Raw genomic sequence first — 18,115 nt, 5'->3', positions numbered from 1 at the left:
CTTCCCACAAGCCTCATGTCGCCGGTATTCAAGCACGTATCCAAAATAAAAGCACGGCGTAGGAGAAGCAGCGGATTGAATTGGGAGACCCTCCAGAGATTTCAAGAATATAAGAGCTCAGCCAACGTCCTCCTTTATCGCGTCTTCAAATTCCTTCCATCTCCTCTCAAAGCTCTAGGCTTGAGGTTTCTCCCGAAAATCGCTTTCTCGTCAACGAACTAGTCGAGAGCAAAGGAAAAAGAGATGTTCTTGGTTGAAACAGAAAATGAAAGAGCGCCAAGTTCGTGGGCCATGTTTATTTTCTCCCTCGCCACTCACAACGGCACCAAACCAAGGAAAATATTAAAATGACAAATTGGTTGGACCGTATGATCAAACGACCCGAGCGGTGATCCGCAACCTTGAACGGTTCTGATCAAAGGATAAAGATAAACGTGCGACTTAAAATTGCAGACTCCTTAAGAATTAGGCTCTGCCTGCTTCACACCCTCTTTTCTTCCGGTTCAAGTATTTTTTACTCGAACAAGGCAGCGACTGAAAATGTCTCTCACATTTTCTTCTTTCTCGTGTTTCTTCCCTCTAGGAGCTTCTTTCGTTACTGTAAGTTAAACTCTTCAGTCTCTTTCCATGGAGATCTTCTTGTTTTTATCCTGTGACAAATCAATGACATTTTCTTACTTCAGAGTTCAGAGTATGCTTTCAAACCATGTTTGCTGCTGCAGAAACTTAGTGGAACGGAAAGGGTCAACTGGTTTTCGAGAAATACTCAAATAGGAAGGACATTTTCTATAAGAGCTGGACCAAAGAGGATATCTGTTGGTAGAGATTGCAGAGAGGCTTTGCTAGTTGGGGTGAATAAGCTAGCTGATGCTGTTTCGGTTACGCTGGGACCGAAAGGTATGCCGCTTCTCTTTCTCTGTGGATGTAGTGTTCTAGGTAAAGCTTGTGAATTCTTCAGTCATCTGAATGGAATTTGATTAGCAGGAAGATAAATTTACCTCCAATCTAGGGTTCATTTGTGTACAATAGCAATTATATTGAGGATTCAAGGCCAGCTTACCCATCATCAATCAACAAAACAACATAACTGCTTTTGTTTTTATTATTTTTTGGTTAGATCCCCCCTGAAGGGGTGGGGGTGGGGTTTTGTATTGTAAACATTTATGGCTTCTCTGGTTATTAGTTAGACTAGTAAAGCGTTTGCGGCCATGCTGATAGAGTATCGGATACTCTTGCTTTTCTGCCTCAAGTGAATGTTTGGTAAGATGTGAGATTCCTTCATATTCCTTGAAGGGTCATAAAAAAAATGGAGTCATAGATAAGCCTACAACCTATAGAATGTAGTCCATCGTATTGGAAGGTAGACTGGAAAATGGCCACGTTCAGTGCTCCAAAAGCTTGAATTATCTAAACCCTTTGAGGACATTACCAGAGGTTATTATACATGTACCTGTCACTGATTTTATTCAAAGGAAAGTGAAAACATTTTGTAACAAGAATGCAATGCAACAAGAAGTCTTTTATGTAGGGAATCTAGTAATGTGCCCAGAGTGGTGAATTTTAGATATCTGACTTTCTCATTCCCAATTTTAAAATATTTTTAAGAGCGGAGTCTTTTAGATGTTATGAAAGTTTGTTTTATGTGGTTTGCCTTTTCCACTTCACAAAAATGGTGGGTGTAGGCTTTTGGGTATTCTGTGAATATTGGATTAAACCCAATAAAAACTTAGAAATCATACATGTCTGGCTGAATTACATGTGAACTTGATAAAGCTATCCGGGGGCTAAATTTCTTCAGTATTAAGGAATGACCATGTTTTATATGACCCTAATAGAAGCTGGGGCTTGTAAGTGTACTATATTGCTTGACGATATCAATTTAAACTAAAAAGCTAGAAGCCTAGAAGTGATCCAAATCTAATTTAAACATGATGAAAAAGGGTGACATAGACACTCTTCTTCTTCTTCTCCAACATAATAGGTGACTTGGCATGGATTTGATAGAATCAGTGGCAGTCTGGGCCCAAATTGAGTTTCTACTTCTCAGTGATATTGGGTTAAAACCCATCCAAATTGGCTGGGCATTTAAGAAGAAACCTACACATGATTTTTCCCCTCTTAAACCTTCAAGCAATTAGTGAAATGTTTGAACAGAAAACCTTTTCCTTTGAGAAACGTCATTATTTATATGAAAACCTTGGATTGAAGTACTGAATCTAACACGGTGTCCAACTGTTCTCATAGCTTTCCAACCAAACTTTCAAACATTGCTTAAATCTGATTCATATTGAAGGATCCATGTCCAGTCATACTTTATTTGGTATGCAACGATTCAGTTAAAATAGGTCTGTTAGAAAGTATTTTTTAGGCTTTAAAATAAGGAGTTCTCATGCACCCCCTTGAAAAACAAGCCCCCCATGAGGCATCCCCTTAAAAAATCACACCTTAAATTTAGGTCCTCAAAACTGATGCTGTTAAACATCTTTTAGGGGTCATCATGAAATGGCCATTTAACCCTTACTCTTACTAGTAAAGGTTAGTAATCAGATGACATTGCTACCCTTACAATCATCTTCTTCCTTCATTCGTTCCAGCTTGTGAAACCCTAGAAATTCCTTTTGGCTCAGACAGTGCTCCGTCTTCCTCTTCCATCCGGCCATATTACAGCTGTCAAAGATGGATATGAGAATTAGGGGAGAAATCGGTCAGATAATTTTGTGAACCTTTACATGGATGATGAACTTTGCTTCATTTATGAAACTACGACAACTAAAACGGCTTTGGAGTGATAAAGTTTATTCAAATCACATGCAACTCCTAGAAACAGATTTGCCATAGATAATCAACTTTGCTTCATTAAACTAAAACAGCTTCAGCAGCCTTGGAGAGGGAAGCAAATTCATATCTTGTTGTGTGACCATGGTGGGAGACCTCGGTGAGATCTCGCGAGATATCTCGCTTTTTCAAATAAGAGAGATGAGATGGAAATCAAGAGCAAAGAGCAAAGAGTTGGGATATCTCTCTTGAGATCTCGCCATATCTCGCTGGAACTCTCAATTATTGCCCTTTTTTTGTGAATTTCTGTTGGATTTTCACTTGCAACTACTCTTAGCACGTCTACAACATCAAAGGAAGATTAATCATTCTCTGCTTGTCTTATGAACTTATGATTTAATGACTTATATAGAACTTTTAATGGTTATATAATTTTATTATTCTATTCTTGAAAATTGAGATTTTGATACTCATATGAATGAAATTTTGATGACATTTAGGTTATTTGATGCATTCGATACACTTTCTTTTCATTTATATGTCTTAAAGGTTCTATATTATATGTTGTATAACCTTGCATTCCCTAATCCTACTATATTTCGGTTTTACACTATGGGTAGACTTAGAAATCATACTTGGGGTTGTTTTCTGACAAATGCAAGACCAAAAATGTGTTCAAAAGGCCTTAATAGGCTAATACCGAGTTTCAACCCAATTGGGACCCAAAAACCCACCGAGTTGATGCCAAAAATCTCATATCTCGACTGAGGTCTAGCTGAGATGGTCGAGATCTCAATTTTTTAAGGTGGCGAGCGAGATCTTCTACCATGCTTGTGTAGAGGACACCTTCTGTCTAAACCACATAAGTGGCATCAGTCGCAGTCTTAGGGGTTCGCACTTGGAGATCCCCTTTTCAATCTTGGCACAAGACTAGGTATCTTCCATAGGCAGCTAATATTGGTCTAGTCTTTATCTTTTCATTTTTCAGTCTCGCTTCAAGCCTTCCCATTTGGGTACAACAAATATGAGGTTTTATAGAAGTTGTGCTTTTTAGCACTATAACATTTTTAGCTTTTTCCCCCTTTTACGTTCATTTCCATTCCTATACTATTTTGACCCTTTCTATTCTGCTATTACTCAGCCTTGTTCAAAGTTCAGCACAATTGACACAATGACAAATACAAGTTCCACATTTAGATAAAGAAAAATCTATAAATTTTAAATTCAGTAAGTATAGGTTTTGGGCATTGTTTTCTTCTTCTTTTTTCCAATCTAACAATGCCAGAATATAAACAACAGTTCCATTTAGATATTCTAATCACTGAACAGCAGATTATTTAGTCTCATGCCATTTTCTTTTCGGTTCAAGGAACATGATACATCTTAACTATTTGCACAACAAAAGAAAATAGGATATCATATTCCACCTATTTATTGAATTGTAGCACTCATATGCATCAATTATGGGTCAGACTATATCACTTGCCTGTTTTTGTTCCGACTTCCGGGCACATCTTTTTTTATCCAAAAGCAAGCAAACCCCCACACTTTCTCTTATTTAAGCTCTCAACGTACAAAACATTTAGTCCTATTTATAAGGCCCAATTTGTTAATGTAGATTGGTTCTGTTATAATAGTATTAGTCTGGTCTATTCCTTTGTTTATTATTATTTCTTGTTTCCCAAGTAAGGGCATTCTTGTAATATTTTATTTTTCATAACATTATAAATAAAGGGCTTGCGTATTACATTGATTCCACAAGCCATTCTACAACAATCGATTTTCTCAACATGATATTAGAGCTAAAAGTCGATTAGGGAAGAAAAGAAAAGAGAGAGAAATAAGAAAATCAAAGAAAACACCATCACTGCAATAGAACCCTCTGCCACTGCAACTCTTGTCTCTCCTTCACCATTGCCTAAAGCACCATCGCTTACAACTTTCCACTAAACTATAACCATCTTCCGCCTGCAACTAGACCCATCGCCTGCAACTTTCCAAAAAACCATAACTAGAACCATCGTTCGCCTTTAACCAATTCTTCATCACCTGCAACCAATCGCCTCCGCCACCTAAAACCTGAAGAAACCATCGCCATCGCCTTCTTTGTTTTTCCTCTCAAAAGAAACCATCACTGCAACCAAAGAAAAGGAATAAAAATCTTGTTCCACGATCGACACTTCTGCCATCATCTTCTTCCACTTCCACCATCATCTTCTTCATCGAACCTCAAAACTATGTATTGCTCCTTTTCTGAATCAACCATATAAAACCCTCGTAACAGCCATTGAACCCGTCAACCCAACTAGATCTACTCCGAAACGCATTGAACCCGAAACCATGCATCCTATTGAGATAATTCATAAATAAATAAATAAATAAATAAAAAGAACAACAAATTGATGTTGTTCCTTATCCTATGAATCCCTAGATTTATTTGTGTGGTTAGGCTTTTCAATTTTGCAATGTTTCAGTTGTTTTGAAAGGGAGAAGACTGAAGAACAACTAGAAGTTTTTTGAAAATATCACAACCACCGATGGTACTACTCCTCCCGCTAGCTTCGAACATTACCCTACTCTTCCTCCTTCAATACGGTTTGATGGGACAAATTATTTGGTTTGGTCTCCTTTATACCTGACTATTATTGGAAGAGGCCTTGTTGGACGTATTACGGGCACTACAGGCAAGCCTACGACTGCAAGCACTTCTCAGGATAAATGGATTTCAAATGACTCTCGCATCATGTCGTTCCGTCTAAATTCCATGCATTCAAGCCTTACCTGTGGATATTTGTTGCTTGACACTGCTGCCTAGATCTAGAAGGCTATTGTAGAGACATATGGGCAATTGGGTAATGATGCACAAGTCTATTTGCTCCAAAAGAAACTTCATACGACTACTTAGAAGGAGTTGATTGTGGCTCTCAATAATATGTTGAATTGCGATCTCTCTGGCAAGAGTTAGATCATTATGGGGATTATCACCCCAAGGATCTTGAATCCTTGATGAAGTGGTTGTCTATAAGAAGCATGTTGACAAGATTAGGTCTGTGATTTCCTAGCTGGTTATACTATGGAATATGATCAAATTAGGGTGTAAGTGACGAGTTGTTCTCCCGTTCCTACACTGGAATAATTCTATGCTCTTGTTCAGTGTTAGAAAAGTCATCGTCTTGCACTCTTGCAATACTTCATTCTCCTATTGTGGAGAAATTTGTTCTTCAATCTGTGTGCACCAAATCTTACTAGGCTAAAGAGGTTGTTAAGTGTGAGCACTGCCACAAGCCTTATCATACCAAAGCTAATTGTTGGAAGCGTCATGAGAAGCCTGTTGATTTTGAAGAAAAAGGGGCTCAACAAAGGGGCAAACCAAAGGCCAACCTTTCAGAGACTGTTCCTCCAACACCTACTACAAGCATTGGCCTCTCCCAGGAGGAATTAGCTTACTCTGCGATGTATTATATAGTCTTCTACTGCTGGTGCAACCTCTATTGCTGCTGGTCCTTCCAATATCCATACCAATTCCTATCTTGCTACATTAAGTAAACCTTTTACGAACTTCCATGTTTCATATTTATGCTCGATGGATCATTGACATTGGGGCTATTGATCATATAACAGGTTCTTCCTTTTTTTTCTTGCATTATTTCCCTACCTCAGAAGGATAAAGTTCGTATTGCTAATTGCTCTTATTCTTGCATTGCTGGAAAAGGGTCCATTTAGCATTCAACTTCTCTTACTTTGTCCTAAGTTTTGCATGTTCCATCCTTCTCCACTAACTTGCTTTCCATCAATAGTCTTGCAAATGACTTGAATTGCAACGTGACATCTTTTCCTTCATATTGTGTTTTCTAGAATCTGGTAATGAGGAAGGAAATTGGACGTGGTAAGCTGGATAATGGACTATATTATGACTGCCAAAAGCGGGTGGAGGATCTACTTCTATTATGACTGCTTCTCCTCATCGGGTTCATTCGATTTTGTTTGACATTCACCAGTGGCACTAGGTCAACCCCCCGGAACTCTTAAAAAGGTTATTCCAGATTTGGTTTCTTCTTGTAATAAGGGTGAATTTTTATGAGGCTTGCATTATTGCTAAGCAGACTTGTTCTACCTATTTACATTCCATTTATACTAGAAAATATGTTCCTTTTGTGTTAATTCATAATGATGTGTGTGCGCCTTGGCCACGTGTGTCTGTTACTAGCCATAGATACTTCATTACTTATATTGAATGTCATTCTCGTTCCACTTGAATTTATCTTTTAAAATAGAAAAATGAAGTTTTTTATGTTTTCGAGATCTTCATAATGTGATTAAAACTCAATTCAATGGTAATGAAGATCCTTCGCAGTGACAATAGCACTGAGTATATTGATGGTGAGTTTCAGAGATACTTGTCTAACTTTAGCATAATACACCAGACCAGTTGTAATGATATTGCTGCCTAGAATGGGGTCACTGAGAGAAAGAACATGTGTCTATTAGAGATAGTTCATTCTATTATGATTGCCATAAATGTCCCATACCAATACTGGAGTTATGCTTTCCTCGCTGCCTCTTTCCTTATGAACAAGATGCCTAGTAGGATACTTGGGTTTAAGTGCTCTAATGAAATTCTTCTAGGAGATTCTTCGTTTATTATTCCCCCAAAGGTCTTTGGTTGTATGTGTTGTGCTAGGAATATAACCCAAATGAGTAAGCTGGCACCTCAAGGTCTATGTTGCATTTTTCTGGGGTACTCTACTACTCAAAAGGGGTACAAATGTTATCATCCTCCTTCCTGGAGGACCATAATGTTTATGGATGTAATTTTTAATGAATCTTGTCCCTATTATACACCTCGCTAGGGGGAGGGTCCTTGAGGAGGGGTGTTCTTTCCAACTCTGGACCCTCCTATCACATATGTAAACTCTCAACCACCATCACAACATGACTTAGAAGGTTTGGAAGAGATTTTTGTCAAGGGGGAGACATTGGTCAGCATACCGGAGGCCTCTAGTTCCTCCCCTCTTCTGCCTGAACCTTGGAGAACCCTAATCAGGGGGAAACTACTCCTATAAGAAACACTATTGAGGTCTTCCAAAACAAAATTGACCAAAATAAGGAGGTGTAGACTTTTCAGAGGAAGGTTCCCATTCGGCAAAAGCAGGTAAACAAAATTAACATATTACCACTATGGTCTCTTGCTCCAAATCCAGATCCTACTACAACACCTGACGTATCCTCTTCTGATCTCCCTATTGCTATTAGAATAGGAGTTGGATCTTGTATTCAACATCCCATAGCTAAGTATGTTTCTTATGATTATTTGTCTGACTCTTACCGTGTCTTTATATCATCTTTTTCATCTGTCTTTGTCCTAAAAGTTGGTAGGAAGCCTATGCTAATAAAAAGTAGAAGGCAACAATAGTAGAGGAAATGCAAGCAATGGAAAAAAATAATACTTGGGAGCTAGTTACTCTTCCTCCAAGGAAAAAACCAGTGGGTTGTAAGTGGGAGTTTGTGGCCAAACAGAATATGGATGGTTCAGTCAATGGGTTGAAGGCTAGACTTGTTGCACAGGGGTTTAACCAGACATATGGGATTGACTATCAAGAGACCTTTGCCCCTGTTGCTAAACACAAAACTGTTAGAGTTCTTTTGTCTGTAGCTGTGAACAAAGATTGGAACCTTCGTCAAGGATGTGAAGAATGCCTTTTTACATGGAGAATTGGAGGAGGAAGTCTACATGGAAATTCCACATGTTTCTTTGACAACAGTACAACAGGGAAAGTGTGTTGGTTGAATAGCTCTATTTATGAGCTGAAGCAATCTCTTAGGTGCTAGTTTGGATGTCTCCAGAAGGCAGTAACATCTATTGGCTACTTGCAAAGCAATGTAAAATCTTCTTAGGATAGTTTCCTTTTTAGTAGATTTGGGAGATTCTATGTGATATGTGATTTTCCTTTTTGCTGTAACTCAGTTTAGTAACTTTTTTAAACTGATTTTACATTATAAATAAAGTACAAGGGGAGAGCCAAAGCACATACATACAAGATGTCTCCCTCTTCTCTCCGTTTTTGAGAACCATTTGAATTGCTACTTGATTCAAATGGTTCTCAAAAACATTAATGGTTATCCAATTACAATTCCAATTCACTTCGTTTCTTTACCTCAAAAAAGAAAAAGTTTTCCTTCTTCTTTTTTCTTTCTTTTTTTTTAATATTCCTCTTTTACTCCTTTTGTCTTCTATACTTCTTTTTCTTTCTGAATTTCCTTCTAGTCCCTAAGCTGATTATACATGCTAAAATTCTTGCAGTTGAAATTTTCAGCTACAACCGAAAATCTATTTTGGGGTTTGCTCGTTTACAGTCGGTGTGTAAATAACCTTTGGCATGAATAAGGTGCTTCAACCAGTTTTGGTTCCAAACTCCCAGGTTTTGCCAAGTTTTGATGGGAATAAGTGTATATATATGGCATGGTTTATCAGATTGGGACTACCGATATATGGTTGATTTCTATTGAAACCACATACTAGTCGGCAACATATATCAGTTTCCTCAGTTTTTGGCAAAACTGAGATTTATAATCATGCCACTTTTGCCTTACGGAAAGTTGTTGTTGCTATTCTGACCATATGACCTGTTTGGGTTAGCCACTTCTTAAATTTCATAGTGAAATTTAATTAAATACCCCCCCCCCAATTTATTCCCCCAAAAAAAAAAAAACCCTCCAAAAATTTATCCCACGCATGCCTACAATACTCCAATTCTTGTGCACTTGGATTTTCATAGCTCTATTTCACTATGCAGCAAACTTCGGTAAGGCTGAGACTTGACATGTAAACGGGAATGTAGATGAACACTGTGTTCACCATCTGCCATGTGGCAGCTGTTAGCATTTTAAGTGGGCATGGTGGGATAAGGTTCCTACCATGGGAATGTAGGAACATGGGTCCCCATAAATTCAAACAACATTGTTGTACATACATCATTCTTTTAAACTGTGTTTGGTTGTAGTTTTAGCTTTATGTAGCTTCCATTGCACTCTAGCTTACTGTACTCACTGGATTACTTGTTGGATTTTTGTCTTGTTATTTACTTGATGTTGTTCTAAATGGTTCTGATTATAATTTCTCATGCCACCTTATACTTTTACTTGCACAACATTGTAATACTTGTGGCAAATAGGTAGGTTTCTGTTTTTAGGTGTAAGGGGTCAAGATTTGTCTGATTGGAATTTTTAGCTTTTAGACATGGGTCTTTAAATGAAGTTTTGGCAAAGAACGGTACTTGTTTATTTTTTCCAAGGTAAATGGATTCTACATTATCTGTTCTTTTAGCATGCTGCTGTATCTGGATTCACTAGTACTCTCTGAGCGCCACTTCCAGAAATAACTAATTTGGTTTGCCATGTATGATGTAACTGTCAGGACGGAATGTTGTTCTAGATGAGCCTGGATCTGTAAAAGTAGTTAATGATGGAGTAACAGTTGCTCAGAGTATTGAGCTTCTGGATGCAATTGAGAATATAGGAGCAATTCTTATTCGTGAGGTTATGTGTGTCTACCTTGCAGTTAGTTTCCATGTTTTCTGTGTCTATACTCTTTCCATTGTACATAAAATAATGTTTTACGTATAAATTGACATAATTACAGGTTGCACAAAAGACAAATGATACAGCAGGCGATGGTACTACAACTGCAATCATTTTGGCTCGAGCAATGATTATGTCTGGTGCATTGGCTGTTGCTGCTGGGGCTAGTCCTGTTTCTCTGAAGAAAGGAATTGATAAAACTGTAAAGGAACTGGTCAAGGTCCTGAAGACCAAATGCATCCCTATAAAGGGAAGGGAAGATATCAAAGGTTATGCTTATCCTTATATAGTATCCCCCCACCCTTTTCCATTTTTTCCCCTCCTTTCCTGATTGGCATCTTTTAGGTTGAAGAAAGTATTGATTGTCATTTTTTCCTTTTTCTCAGCTGTGGCCTCAATTTCTTCTGGAAATGATGACTTCATTGGGAACTTAATTGCTGATGTTATAGACAAGATTGGCCCTGATGGAGTAATATCCATTGAATCCTCTTCAACTTGTGAAACTACTGTTGTTGTTGAAGAAGGAATGAAAGTAAGTGTATGTAAAACTTTATCGACGTTATAACTGAAAAAGATTTCCAAGAAACGGTTGATAAACATTTTATGGGTGCTGGTGGGGACATACAGACATACAGTGTTGTGTGACTCTTTTTTCTTTCTTTTTTTCTTTTTTTCCACCTCTTCAGCTAGAGCATTTCTAGTGAGCTGATAGTCCATTGAATAATTTTTCAATCATCGATTCTGTTTTCTGGTTAACATCCGAAGGAATCTATAGCTTGATTTTTCAGTATCCATCGCCGCATTGATGTTCTGTTTTTGAGACACATTAATTTGTCGGTTTCACTTAAATGTATGTACTTCATATAAAATCGTGTTGTTTGTAGACCATCCTTGTCATACCTGTGGGTCTGCTGGCAATGATTCACAGTAGCCAATGTGTGGGTTCTCTTTTTCTCCCTTGCCTCTTCAAATTTGTTTATGCCATCCTTGCTTTACAGATTGACAAGGGTTACATGTCTCCCGACTTCATCTCAGACAAGGATAAATCAATTCTTGAGTTTGAGAATGCTAAAGTTCTGGTAACTGACCAAAAGATTTCAAGAGTCGAGGAGATAATTCCTTTACTGGAGAAGACAATTCAGCTCAGTGTTCCACTGTTAATTATCACCGAAGATATCTCAATGGATGTTTTAAAAACGCTGATCATGAACAAGTTGCAAGGTACAATCAATGTTGCTGCTGTTAAATGTCCAGGATTTGGAGAAGGAAAGAAAGCTCTTCTGCTAGATATTGCTGTTATTACTGGTAAATTCTACATGATTCCATCATTCTAGTTGGCAAGATAACTAGGATTTTGTTTTTATTTTGCTTAGGAATCCAATGAGATTTACTGATTCCTATTGCCATCATCATCGAACTGAGTCAATTTTTGTCAAACATATCTTATGGTCCTATCAATTTTGCATGTGAGAAAATGTGGAATGGATGCTACCCCATGTATGTATATATCGTAGGATATGTTTGAACAACTTCGCTACTAAATCAATAAAATCATGCTTGTTTTCTGCACTAACAAACAGGGGCTGACTTTCTTGATGGAGACTTGGGCTTGACTCTTGAATCAGCAACATCTGATCAGCTTGGTGTTGCACAAAAGATAACTATTACAAGTAGTTCAACAACTATAGTTGCTCACGCTAGTACTAAAGCTGAAATTCAGGCACGAATCTCGCAGATAAAGAAGGATCGTGCTAACACCGATAGTGGATACCTGTCAAGGAAGCTCTCTGAAAGAATTGCAAAACTCTCCGGTGGAGTGGCTGTAATCAAGGTCTGAAATTCTTCTTCAACATTAAAATTTTTCTCTGGTTGCAAGTGTTGTCAAGGAAATTAAGCTCAATAATTTAGCTGCAGTGGATACACCTTATGCAGCCATCCTGAGGTTGCTTGTAACTACATTAGAACTGTTATCAGATGCAATCGGTTCAAACCACATAAGAACTGTTTCTGATGCAATCAGATGAAACCTGGAAGAAAAAAGTTGTCTAAAAAGTGACAAATCTGCCGTGTCGGTTCTTTTAGAGGACGTAAACCACCTAGTTTTCACTTGTCCTCCATTCCCTTTGGGGAAAGCCGCTTCCATTTGGTCCCTCTCTAGATGGCCTTCTGGATTTGATTGGGAGTGGTTGTCAGTTCTGAGATCCTTTTCTGGCTCTACTATTTGTGACCATGTGGTAGGTTTTTGAAGCTACTGTCCATATCCTCTGCTGGAAATGTAACTTTAGGAGGTGGACTTCCAACTCTAGGTCTTTGGACTCGATTTGGAAAGTCATCTGCTTTGATGAAGAAGGAAAAAAACCTCCTGCTCTCTCCCCTCTTTGTACATTCTTCCCCGTCTACTTTTGGGCTTTTTGATAATGAAATTTATTGATCATAGAAGTGGTGAGGGACATGTGTACTAAAGATCTTGGACCAAGTATGACTTTAGATAGAGCCTATTGGAAGGCAAGGATCCATATAGAGAGACTATTTAGCTGAGATTCTGCTAATGGGTTGAGTTGTGCCCTCGTTTCACTTACGTTTTTTTTCCCCATCTTTTATCCTTCTATTTATTTCCACTTTTGAGTTTGCATGTTTTGTTTCTTCCCCATCCCTATTTTCCAAATCCCTTTTTCATTCTTCTAATTTTGCTTTACCATTGCTTTTTTGGATCCATTAAGAATAAGAAAGCTAGTTTTAAGACATGGCAAAGGACTAGGGATGTAGAGATCTACAAATGTATAAGTTGTCTAGAAATGAAGCTAAGGAAATTGTAGGGAATGCCAGAGAGAAGAAGTATGAAGATTTATATAATAAGCTAGGCACGAAGGAAGAGGGGAAAATCTATTTAATAAGATAGCTAAAACAAGAGACAGGAAGAGTAGAGATCCAAAGCATGTTAGATGTATTAAAAGTGAAGATAGTAAAGGACTAGTACATGATGAGGACGTTAAGAAGAGATGGGAAATCTATTTCTTTAGTCTACTAACATACCTCAGATATATGTGATCCCGATGATTGCACCATTGGCCATGGCACCAATTCTCAAACATATATACGGACAATTTCAATGTCTAAAGTAAAAGAAAGCTCTAAAGAGGATGAAAGTAGGCAAAGCACAAGGTCCCAATGAAACAAAGCTCTAGAGCCTATGGGCTGGCTTGTTAATAAGATTTGAGTACAAGGAAAATGCCAAAAGAATGGAAGAGAAGAATCATGGTTCCAATTTACAAAAATAAAGGAGATATTCAAAGTTGTAATAACTATAGAGGCATCAATTGATGAGTCATGCTGTGAAATTATGGGAGAGTAATTGAAAGTTGTTTGAGACAAGTAACCACAATTATAGAGAACCAATTTAGCATTATGCCGGGAAGATCTACAATGGAAGTTATTTAACTTATTAGGAGACTTATTGAAAGGTACAGAGTATAGGAAAGATCTTTGTATGGTCTTATAGAATACCTAGAGGATTAATTTGGCAAGTACTAGAGAAAATAAATGTTGCAAGCAATTATGTGGACATAGTTAAGGATATGTATGATGGTTCAGTGACAAGTGTAAGAATGGTTGGGGGGGACAAGGTAGTGAATTCCGCATAACAGTTGGGCTACATAAAGGATTAGCTTTATGCCCATATCTATTTGCACTTATAATGAATGAATTAACCAAAGACACTCAAGACGAGGTTCCTTGATGCATACTCTTTTTTTTTTTTTTTTTTTTTCTCTTTTTTGACCAGTATTGTGTTGATAGGTGAGACACAACCAAGGGTTAATACCAAGTTAGAATCATAGAGAGCAACTTTGGAATCAAAATGCTTGAAACTAAGTAGAACGAAAACAGGATATTAATTTTGCAACTTTCATCATGATCAGGCGGATGATGAGGTAATGAAACTTGATGACGAGGAGATTCCTCAAAGCGATTGTTTTAGGTACCTTGGTTCAATCATAAATAAAAAAAGTGATATAGAAGATGATGTTTCTCAAAGAATTGAAGGGTGGATGGAGAGGTTCATCTGGGGTTTTGTTTGGTTGACTTATTCCTTTTAAAGCACTAGGAAAATTTTGTAGGACTGCTATTCGACCAATTGTGATTTATGATGTGAAGTGTTGGGCTGTTAAAAAGCATATAAAGAAACTTAGTGTAGCAGAAATGAGGATGTTCAGATGGATGAGTGGCAAAACTAGAAAGGATAAGATAAGAAATGATCATATTAGAACTGGTTTGGGAGTAGCTCAGATAAGTGATAAACTACGATAAGTTGTTTGAAGTGCCTTGTACGGGGAAGTGATATAATCTATATTGAACGAACTGGAAGAGCTAGGGGCAAACCTAAGATAACCTTAAGAGAAGTGGTGAGAAAGGAAATGCATAGCTTAGGCCTTGTATCTAGCGTGGTCTCAAACAAATCTGATTGGAAGGCAAGAATCCATGTAGCCAACCTCGTTTAGTTGGGACAAGACTTATTGTTGTTGTTGTTGTTGCTATGTTTGACTTTGGATACGTGTAGCTGATCCCATTAATTTGGGATAAGGCTGAGTTTATTGTTGAAATTGTTAAAGTGAGCAAATTATATTACCAAAAGAGTAAGAAGAGAACTACTTATTCATGTTTAAGTAGTAAACTTAGAAGTGTTTATACAAGATCTTCAAAGTATCGGTCGAATTTTTTGTAGATGACAGAGTTAATAAACATGGTCAAAGAAGATCAAATTTTAAAAAGTAAATCAAATTACGATAAAATTTTAGTTTCAGTATTGTTTTATGCTTAAAAATAAGGTTTCCGTTGTCTCCACAAAAAAAGCTGGAAAAGGAATATATGGTATTTTGCTAATTGCTTTTTCTTTTTTCTTCTTTTTTCTTTTTTTCCTTTTTTTTTGGGGGGGGGGGGGGTTGTAAAAATGAAAAAAAATGATGAAAGTGTGAAAAAAACTTTACATGTTGTAAAATGTTCACATCTAAAACATCATCTGCAGGAGAATATTTTCTAGAGGGAATTTTGGGAAAAAGGGTCTAAACCATACAGTGTTTTCTATGCTGTCACATGGTTTTATTAATTGTTTTTTCTCCTGCAAAAAAAAATGCATAAAAAAACCTAATGTAAGAGGAACAAGAACTTCTGTTGGTGCAGAGAACCCCTTTTTCTTGGATTTTATGTTCCATTGTCTGCTCTTCTCCTAATCCACAGATAAAGGAAAGATGTATTTACTCATTTGAACTGTTTTTTGCCTCATTAAATATAAGGATGTAACTGTTTCATTCTATATTGTCAATGTTACACCCTTGCGATGATGAAAAAATCACCTACCAAACTCCTTTGTTCTCCTTGAGATATTGATGTTGATTCTAAAGAAATATGTGTGGAGTCAGGTGGGAGCACATACTGATACTGAACTTGAAGATCGGAAGTTAAGAATTGAGGATGCAAAGAATGCCACATTTGCAGCCATGGATGAAGGTATAGCACCTGGAGGTGGAGCAACATACATACATCTCTCAAAGCAAATTTGTGTCATAAAAGATTTGATTGAAGATCAAGAAGAGAAGATGGGTGCTGACATTGTCGCAAAGGTATCTCCAGTTCTATCGCTTTGTTCTTGAAATATATGTCGTATAGCCTTTTTCTTTCTTTTTTTTTTTCCTTTTTTGGTTTTTTATTACTTTTTTCAGGCATGAGGAACTAGTGGGAACAGATTTGTAGGTCTTTTATCTAAGAAAGAAGCAAATATATGGATTAAATCATTAGTCAAACTAGGAACCTTGGAGGCATGGACCCTAGGAAATTTCCTTCTTTTTTTTTTTTAGGGTTTAGGGTTTAGGGGAAGTGGAAAAATGGTCAGAGGATACTTGGTTAAAAGAAAAAGGGTGAACTTCAGGGACACTCCAATATATATAAGTGAAAAGCAGACACATCCCACAAGTATGTAAAATTGGCAAACGTCCCCTTTTTTGTTAGAACCGTTAAGTTTTAATTTGGAAGGATGTTTCTATCCTTTTTATCTGCATAAGTGAAAAGCAGACACGTCCCACAAGTATGTAAAATTGACAAACGTCCCCTTTTTTTTAGAACCATTAAGTTTAAATTTGAAAGGATGTTTCTATCCTTTTTATCTGCATTATTTTACGTATTCCCTTTTCCAAGTCACATTCAAGTAGCAAAAAAAAAAGGTCTCAATCATTTTAGGGGTTATGAAGGGTACCTTTTTTACATTGCTAATGGAGTTGTAAGGAACTGATGTCTTAGAGAGACAAAGGAGGGGATGTGAAAAGATCTCATGAACACCTTCGCTTTTAGGGCTTGTAAAAACCTAAAATCTGGCATCTCAATTAGCAACTTCCAGAGCTTTTGTCCATTCCATATGAATTTCGTTTCTACACAGAGATTTACGAAGAGGAGAAAGAACAGGAGGGAGCACCATACCTTTTAGGGCTTGAAGAAACCAACATCTGAATGGTAGTAGGCAGTTTCAAATCTTGAAATATTTTAGAAAACCCATCAATACTATTGAGAAAGTCGATTGTGGTAGAATGGCTTATTGATCAATGTGATCTCAAACCCTCTATTTATAATTAAGTGAAAAGTACACTATTACATAAATACCCTTACTTGGGTAGCAAGAAATTTGCATGAATAAAAACTCTAATAGAATTGGACTCCTAGTAGAACTCAACCAACACTCCCCCTCAAGTTGAGGCATAGATATTAGTCATGCCCAACTTACCTACAATAAGAAGGAAATCTCCTTCTTTCAAACCCTTAGTGAAAACATCTGCCACTTAGTCTCCGGACCTCACAAAAGGCATGCAAATAAGCCTTTGTTCCTACTTTCCTTTGACAAAAACCTATCAATATCAATGTGCTTAGTTCGATCATGTTGTACAAGATTATTAGCAATACTAATAGCAACCTTGTTGTCACAATATAGCATCATAGGGTTTGGAACTTGGACTCCAATATCTTGTAGCAAGCCTTTCAACCATAGTAGCTCACAAACTCCACGAACCATAGCTCTATATTCAGCTTCAGTACTGGATAAAGCTACCACATTCTATTTCTTACTTCTCCAAGTAACTAGATTACCTCCAACAAAGATACAGTAAACTGAAATTGACTTTCTGTCTGGAGATCCTGCCCAGTCCGCATTAGTGTATGCTTCTACTCTTAGATTATCTGACAAAAGTATTCCTTTTCGAGGAGTTCCCTTCAAATATTGTAGTATTCAGTAACAGCCTTCATATGAGATGAATATGGATTATGCATGAATTGGCTCACTATCCCCACTGCATAGGCGATGTCTGGCCTGGTGTGGGACAAGTAAATAAGCTTCCCTACTAACCTTTGGTATCTTCCTTTGTCCACTGATTCTCCCTCTTTTTCTTTAAGTTTAGCTCCAGCTTCAATAGGGGTATCAACTGCTTTACACCCCAACATTCCCACTTCTGGTAATAAGTCTAGGACATACTTTCTTTGGGATAGGAATATACTCTTCTTTGATCGAGCCACCTCAATCCCTAAGAAGTATTGTAACTTCCCTAGATCTTTAATCTCAAACTCTCTACCAAAAAAAGTTCTTCAACCTTTAAATTTCTTCACCATCATTCCCTGTGATGACAATATCGTCCACATAAACAATGAGAAATGTGATGTTAGTAACTAACTTCTTGACAAATAGTGTATGATCAGCATTGTTTTGCTTGTACCCAATAGAAGTCATTGC

At 37.4% G+C, this 18,115-nt stretch overlaps 1 protein-coding gene across 2 annotated transcripts in view; it reads left to right on the top strand.

Moving 5' to 3' along the window:
* The first annotated feature begins 492 nt into the window (after window positions 1-492).
* The window catches only part of CPN60ALPHA2 (TCP-1/cpn60 chaperonin family protein), a 28,107-nt gene continuing 10,484 nt past the window's right edge, over window positions 493-18,115 (top strand). Inside the window, exons 1-8 of one of the 2 annotated variants that reach the window (XM_089146767.1) lie at window positions 493-600; window positions 684-897; window positions 10,190-10,311; window positions 10,415-10,622; window positions 10,740-10,885; window positions 11,352-11,658; window positions 11,934-12,184; window positions 15,768-15,968. In XM_089146767.1, coding sequence (XP_089002893.1) covers window positions 541-600; window positions 684-897; window positions 10,190-10,311; window positions 10,415-10,622; window positions 10,740-10,885; window positions 11,352-11,658; window positions 11,934-12,184; window positions 15,768-15,968 — 1,509 coding nt within the window. In that variant the 5' untranslated portion in view covers window positions 493-540. The remainder of the gene's footprint in view (window positions 601-683; window positions 898-10,189; window positions 10,312-10,414; window positions 10,623-10,739; window positions 10,886-11,351; window positions 11,659-11,933; window positions 12,185-15,767; window positions 15,969-18,115) is intronic. The other variant, XM_089146768.1, reaches the window with a different exon arrangement.

This window comes from Hakea prostrata, chromosome 2 (assembly GCF_041222555.1).
Source record: "Hakea prostrata isolate BN-2017 chromosome 2, UWA_Hpros_2, whole genome shotgun sequence".
Classification (NCBI taxonomy): domain Eukaryota; kingdom Viridiplantae; phylum Streptophyta; class Magnoliopsida; order Proteales; family Proteaceae; genus Hakea; species Hakea prostrata.
This window is presented reverse-complemented; position numbering and strand designations above follow the sequence as displayed.